Source organism: Pseudonaja textilis, chromosome 3 (assembly GCF_049901715.1).
Source record: "Pseudonaja textilis isolate UNSWEBS1 chromosome 3, rPseTex1.2, whole genome shotgun sequence".
In the NCBI taxonomy this organism is placed as follows: Eukaryota; Metazoa; Chordata; class Lepidosauria; order Squamata; family Elapidae; genus Pseudonaja; species Pseudonaja textilis.
In genome coordinates, this window is record NC_141992.1 from 131,695,372 (window position 1) to 131,702,594 (window position 7,223).

The 7,223-nt window shown below is 48.3% G+C and overlaps 1 protein-coding gene across 1 annotated transcript; it reads right to left on the reverse strand.

Moving 5' to 3' along the window:
- Positions 1–205: 205 nt before the first annotated feature.
- LOC113445711 (tubulin beta-2 chain) lies at positions 206–5,878 on the reverse strand. Its single transcript, XM_026715016.2, has 4 exons — positions 5,657–5,878; positions 3,622–3,730; positions 2,626–2,736; positions 206–1,489 (listed from the first exon to the last, which is right to left on the reverse strand). Exons 1-4 carry the CDS (start codon positions 5,711–5,713, stop codon positions 429–431), a joined length of 1,338 nt encoding a protein of 445 aa, XP_026570801.1. The 5' UTR covers positions 5,714–5,878; the 3' UTR covers positions 206–428.
- Between the last annotated feature and the right edge of the window lie 1,345 nt (positions 5,879–7,223).

A 7,223-nucleotide genomic window follows, 5' to 3' on the forward strand; every position in this document is an offset into this window, starting at 1 on the left:
TAGGGAAAAAATTAATAAGTTGGTCAAAATTCCTTAACGGCCATTGTTATTAACAGGGAGAAATATAAACTACAAAATCACTAAGGAACCATATTCATATTTTTACTGACAGTCCACACTAAGGAAATTAGTATCAGCTTGCCATACTCCTTCAATTAGCTAAAATGTCTTGTGCCATTTTGTAAGAAATGAAAACAGACACCAATGAGAAACACAAATACTTTTTATGTTTGAGTTCAGACACTGAAACAGAAGACTTTTGCCCCCAGAAATATTTTGCAACTAGTGTTACATAAAGAGTGAAGTTACAAAAACTGCCGACAGAGGCAACAGTGAAAAGCACCAAGAATAACTGGAAAAGCATGCACTGGTACAGCTGAACAGCTCTCACCTTGGACACTTGCCTATGGACTAACCCTACTCAACCTCTAAGCTTCATCCTCCTCTCCTTCCTCCTCAAACTCTCCTTGCTCGTCTGCAGTAGCATCTTGATATTGCTGGTACTCAGAGACCAGGTCATTCATGTTGCTCTCAGCTTCCGTGAACTCCATCTCATCCATGCCTTCGCCAGTGTACCAGTGCAAGAAAGCCTTCCGCCGGAACATGGCTGTGAACTGCTCCGAGATCCTCTTGAAGAGCTCCTGGATTGCGGTGCTGTTGCCGATGAAAGTGGCAGACATCTTCAGGCCTCGGGGAGGAATGTCGCAAACGGCCGTCTTCACGTTGTTGGGGATCCACTCCACAAAGTAGCTGCTGTTCTTGTTCTGGACATTTAGCATCTGCTCATCCACCTCCTTCATGGACATTCTGCCCCGGAAGATGGCTGCCACCGTCAGGTATCGGCCGTGGCGGGGATCACAGGCCGCCATCATGTTTTTGGAATCAAACATCTGCTGAGTCAGCTCTGGGACCGTCAGGGCACGATACTGTTGGCTCCCGCGACTCGTCAGGGGAGCAAAGCCGGGCATGAAGAAGTGAAGACGAGGGAAAGGCACCATGTTGACCGCCAGCTTGCGAAGATCTGCATTCAGTTGGCCGGGGAACCGGAGGCAGGTGGTCACTCCACTCATGGTGGCAGACACCAAGTGGTTGAGATCGCCATAGGTTGGAGTTGTGAGTTTCAATGTGCGGAAGCAGATGTCATACAGCGCTTCATTGTCAATACAGTAGGTTTCATCCGTGTTCTCTACCAACTGGTGGACAGAGAGGGTGGCATTGTATGGCTCAACCACAGTGTCTGACACTTTTGGAGATGGCATTACACTGAAGGTGTTCATGATCCTATCGGGGTACTCCTCCCTAATCTTGCTGATGAGAAGGGTTCCCATGCCAGACCCAGTGCCCCCACCCAACGAGTGGGTGAGTTGGAAGCCCTGCAAGCAATCGCAGCTTTCAGACTCCTTCCTTACTACATCCAGCACCGAATCCACTAGCTCAGCTCCCTCTGTGTAGTGGCCCTTGGCCCAGTTGTTCCCAGCGCCACTCTGGCCTAAAAGAAAAAAAAAACATCCAGAAGAAAATAGATTGGTTAATAATTATTTCACAAGTATTACTTTGCATTGTGCATGCGTAGAAACTATTTATACGCTTCAGTTGTATTTTAGTCAGATTCAAAAAACAGCTCTTTATGGCTATGCCACCTATTACACACACAGGAGATGCAGGACATATTAATATTTTACAGGTTGTCCTCACTTAATGACTGCCTCAAACAGCAACTGTTTAGTTATGACAATGATGAAAAAGTTTGTGACCAATCCTCACATATATAGCCTTTGCAACTGAAGTCCAATCACTAAATCATGATTTTTCACTTAGCAATCACTTTGGTCTTTTGGTCTCAATTGTTGCTAAATGAGGACTGCTTGTATAGCTTTATGAACAGAGAAGATGCAGTTGTTTTAAGGAGCTACCCACAGATACGATGTGAGTGTCCTTGCACATACCAAATCATTTTATTTCCTTTATATCTGAGCACTCCAAAGATGCATTTAAATATAATTACAATTCACACATGATACTAAGCCAAAATGTAGCTTTTATATTATATCACATATATTATTCAATAGACTGTGTGTAAATCCAGGCACCATTTATTATAAATAGGGTAGATCCTCCCACTGATTTCTCAGCTGTAACCTACTCTAAAGAAACTAATTTCTCCAAGGCTACAAGACTTATTTAGCCTTTTTGAAACCACAAATTTCCCTTGCCTAGAGATGCTTGACTCTTTTTTGGTCTACTTTCAATAAAGAGTGAAAAAGTTTTTGTGCCATGCAGGTGAAGTTGATTTAAAAGAATCAGTCTCTCTTTTCAGATATATTCTTTATATATGTTGAGTTCAAATGATTTAAAACAGGACTAGCTTTTTGCAATTCATGAAAACTTCCGCAACTGGCTTTGCTTAGCATTGGCCATGCTGCTAAGAAGCATGGGAAGTCATTATTTAAAAATTTACGGAGGGGGGCTTAATGCCCATCCCTGCTCTTGTGCAAAAAAAAACCCAAACCCAACATCACCCCATTATTTTCCATTGACAGTTTCCATTGAGAATGACCAATTTGCTTTTCAGCCACAATTGAGTATTTTTTTTTTTAAGAAAAGTCATGTAGATCAGCTACACACCGAAGACAAAATTATCAGGCCTAAAGATCTGGCCAAAAGGTCCAGATCTGACCGAGTCCATTGTGCCAGGCTCCAAGTCAACGAGAATTGCACGGGGAACATACTTGTTACCTGTGGAAAAGACAAAATAACCAGTGTTACTGATCCAACCACATTTTAAAAAAAGAAAAAAAGAAAAAAGCTGCTTCTATGCTCTTGGCAACTCATTGCTATTCAGTGAAGAAATATAGCTACATACAAATAGAAGGGGGGAGGTGTGCATTTAAAGGGGACAGTCTGAGGTATGGATGGCCAATCTTTTGGCTTGCCTTGGTCACTTTGAGGAATTGTCTTGGATCACATATGAAATATATTATGTAGTAATGTATGTAAATCCCCTACAGGTAGTCCTCTGTTTACAACAGTTAATTTAGTGACCATTCAAAAGTACAATGGCACTTTAAAAAGCAACTTATGACTGTTTTTCACGCTTATGACCACTTCAGCATCCCCACAGTCACGTGATCAAAATTCAGAGGCTTGGCAACTGGTTCATATTTATGACGGTTGCAGTGTCCTACGATCCGCTTTTGAGACCTTCTGACAAGCAAAGTCAACGGGGAATCCCAATTTGCCTAACAACCCTGTTACTAGCTTAACAAATGCAATGCTTCGGGGTTAACAGTCGTGGCCAGAAAAGTCGTGAAATGGGGCAGGCTCACTTAACAAATGTTTCCCTTAGCAACATAAATTCTGGGCTCAATTGTGGTCCTAACTCGAGGATTGTTTGTAATAGTCTCTTGTGGGCCACATTATTCGCCGTCCAAGGCTGCATGCAGCCCACGTCTGGACACGCCCGATCTACGGAAACAAGGATGGAATTTTCAAGCAGGCATTCAATGCTTTGCTAGGGATTTAACCAGACGGCTTTATCCAGGATTTGTCACACTCTGCACTCGGGGGCTAATGTAAAATTCAGGCATAGTTTTTTCTCTTTCCACCCCCTACCCGAGTTACCAGTTGCTTCGTTGTAGTAGACATTGATCCTCTCCAGCTGCAGGTCACTGTCTCCATGGTAGCTGCCAGTGGGGTCGATGCCGTGCTCGTCGCTGATGACCTCCCAGAACTGGAATGGGAATTTTTTTTTTTTTTTGAGAGCTGTTAGCAACTGCCTTCAAAATGCCAGGAAGCTACTGCTGCAGCAGCAGACATATGCTTCTTGGAGGCACACCCTGTCTAATTCTGCTGTCAGAGCTGTTGCTGCTGCCCCAGCAGAAATCAAGGCAGCTGTCAAAGGAAGGTGGTTTTTAAAGCCCAAAGAAATGACACAGTTACAGCTGAAGGCAGAAAGAGGTTCTATCTGTCACTCACGTGCCATTAATTTTTTTTTAAAAAACATTCTTCTGTATTCTTGCCCAGAAGGAGAGTTGGGGACCATAAATGAAAGATAACAGCTGTTCCTGCTCTTTATTATTTTCAGATACGTTCTAATTAAAACTAGTCTGAAGGTTTTTTTTTCCCCCTTATGTTCTTTATGAAAGAACATGGTGCAATTTTGCATCAGAGGCTTTATTAACAGCTGTTTCTAGGAAGAAAATATTTTGCTCATACTGCAGACTCTGTTCCACATTAGAATAACTGGAGATGTAGGATTGTGAGGTTCACATACCTACCAATAATAATAATAATAATAATAATAATAATAATCCACTTCCTTTCCGGAGATATAAATGTTCACATTTGGCTTCATCTGATTGAGGTCCCTTTAAAAATGGAGCCCCTTTGAAGTGGTCCTTAGTATTTTAAAGATCTACGGAATGTGTGCTGAACATTTTCAGGCTGTCTTAGAGGGGTGGAGTTGCAGAAGGCTCACAACCACCCAGTGCTGGACGGATTCTATTCCCAACCTTCAGAGCGTTTGGGTGCCAATTTTCCCAGCTTCTGTGTGGTGGTGTCAAAAGCACCAACAATGGGCACCACCAACCAGATCTGCCTAGATGGCAGCGAAGAGTTAAGATTCTTTTCTATCGCTAGCCAGCCGGATTTCCCCATTGAATAGTCTCACCAGCCTTGTGAAAAGCTCAACCTACATTAAAATGGCAAGGGTCTATAATTCCGTATTTTGTGCCTTTTGCCTTTTTGGGGGGTACTGAAATTCCAGAATTCGGTTCCAATTAAATGATACATCCTCTCGTTTAATCTTTCTCCGCACTAGCATATAATAGAGGTTACCTCTGAATGGAAGGGTGTGGCCAAGATCTCTTTACTTGGCTCAACAGAATCCCTGCTTTCTTGTTGTGTCGCTCGAAGCTGGCATCGTTTCCTCCCCCCCCCCCAAAAAAAAGCAACGGGGGGGGGGGGAAAGATGCACCTTTTCCCCACCCCACCCCAAGTGCCCCGGGTAAAGCTCACCCACCAGCTACCTTTCTTTTGTGCCCGTGAACCCGACTATGAACGCCGACCGACCAGCGATCTGATCTCCCCTCCCCTCCAGCAGAACAAAGGGGGGGAAAGGTGCAACCCATAGGCAAATACAATCGTTTTTCATTATTCAGAGAGAAAGAGAGAGGGGGGAGAGGGAGGGAGACAGGGAGAGAGGGGGGGAGAGGGAGGGGGAGGGAGAGGGAGAGAGAGAGAGAGAGAGAGGGAGAGATAGAGGGAGAGGGGGAGAGGGGAAAGAGAGAGAGAGAAGAGAGAGGGGAGAGAGAGAGAGAGAGAGAGGGAGAGAGGGAGGAGAGAGGGGAAGAGAGGGAGAGGGAGGGAGAGAGGAGGGAGGGAGAGAGAGAGAGGGGGGGAGGAGGAGAGAGGGGAGAGAGGGGGAAGAGAGAGAGGGGGAGAGAGGGGGAGGGGAGGAAGAGAGAATATTGGATTTGGAGAATACGGTGGTTGGCGACCCTTGGATTTCCATTTACCCCTCCATCTGCTGCAGGTGGTGGGGAAACACCTGCCCCGCCCACAGATGCAGACACACCCGGGGACCCTTTTGACTCCCCCACCCGCCGCCGCCAAGCCTCCGGACAGCAGACGAGCCCCTTCGCCTCGCCCAGGGTACCTTGGCTCCGATCTGGTTCCCGCACTGGCCGGCTTGGATGTGCACGATCTCACGCATGGCGACGGCTTTCTTCTGGGCTCACCCCCCCCCCCCCACCTCAGTGGCCGCTGCTTCAGCCTCCTGCCTTAACCCCACCCGCTCCCGTTGCCGGCAACCTGCGACAGGGAACGGGCTCCTTCCGACAGCCTCCTTTTATACCGGGCAGCCCGGCTCGCCGCCCTTCTGCAGTACAAGCCCCGCCCCCTTCCACCCAAGCCCCGCCCCCTCCTCGGGTGAGGTAATGCGGCTCTGGACAAGTGCGCAGGGGGCGACCGCGGCAAAGAGGGAGAGAGAGGAGAGAAGGCCGGCGGGGGATTGTTGTTTGCTCCGCTACCTTCTACGCCGCTACCGCGCGGAGACACAGCTCCCTTGCGGTCTTTTTTTTTTCCTTTTTTAAAAAATCCACCGGGAGGGGTGGGGCTCGCGAGCCGTCAAATTGGCTCCCTTCTACTCCACAACCGAGAGAGCCACAGCAAAAAAACAAAACAAAAAAAAGCAATATTTGTACTAGCCGTAGTAATCTAATAGTAGAGCCTAGTACAGAAATAAAGGGAACGGCGCGTCTCGAAGGCGCGCGAACAGCCCTGAGGTGAAAATGAGATTCGATGCCACGCAAGCAACCCCAGACCCGTTTTAAGACCGCGGGCGGGGCGCTCATCCCAGCCCTCACCCACCCACCCCTCAGGCGTAATTCCTCAATGCATGTTGCCCCCTCTGCTGATTTGAACCCCACCTTGCCACCTTCCAGGCAAGAGAAAACGCGGCTCGGGTAAGAGAAGGGACCGAAAGGCACCCCTGCTTTGGTTCGCGCCTTCTGCTGCCCTTCGCGCGCGCTCGCTCGCTGTCGCTCTCTCACACACACACCCCTCCCTCCCTCCCTCCGCGGTCTCTTTTTAGGGGTTTAGCCGGCCTGCGGAGCCAGGGCGGTGGTGGGGAGAGCGCTTCAACTTTTTTTTTTTTAAAAAAAAGGCTGAAGCAGCTCTTTGTTCTGGGTTTCTTCTCCTTGGGGTGGGGTGGGGGAGAAGAAGAAGAAGGGAGAATGACGCTAAGTGAGGCGCTAGGGAGGAGGAGGAAAAACTGCGCCGTCTGGGCTTTTAAGGCTCCGAGCGTCCATCAAAGAGGAGCGCTTTGCACGCCGCGCCCTCCGACTCTCGTCCCCTCAGCTCTTTTGTTCCTTCGGAGGCTCGCTCGCCCGCCCGCCCCCTTTGCAGCAACAGCAACGGCGCTGCAAAAAGGGGGTCGAGGGCAGGGGCGGGTCCCGCGCTGCAGCTTCTCTTTCCCACGCTCTCCCTCTCCCTATCCCCACTCCCCCCGCACACACACACACGCGCCTTTTCGGGAAACCACGGCAGCCGCCTGCGGATCGAGTCCTCCGAGCCTCTGGGAGAAACTCCACCCTGGGTTCAGCTTCCATAGATAACGGGGAGCTTTTAAAGTCATGCTCCCCATTCCCCACCCCCACCCCCCATATCTTCCCTCTCGTGCAATATGCTCACCTTGGTGCAATAGGATTGTGTGTGTGTGTGTG

What these genes read in the sequence shown, in the direction of transcription:
- LOC113445711 (XM_026715016.2), bottom strand. Translation starts at nt 5,713, where the DNA reads ATGCGTGAGATCGTGCACATCCAAGCCGGCCAGTGCGGGAACCAGATC. An exon ending in GGAACCAGATCGGAGCCAAG is followed by an intron (nt 3,731 to 5,656) that starts GTACCCTGGGCG and finishes TTCCCATTCCAG; the next exon opens with TTCTGGGAGGTCATCAGCGA. An exon ending in CTACTACAACGAAGCAACTG is followed by an intron (nt 2,737 to 3,621) that starts GTAACTCGGGTA and finishes TCTTTTCCACAG; the next exon opens with GTAACAAGTATGTTCCCCGT.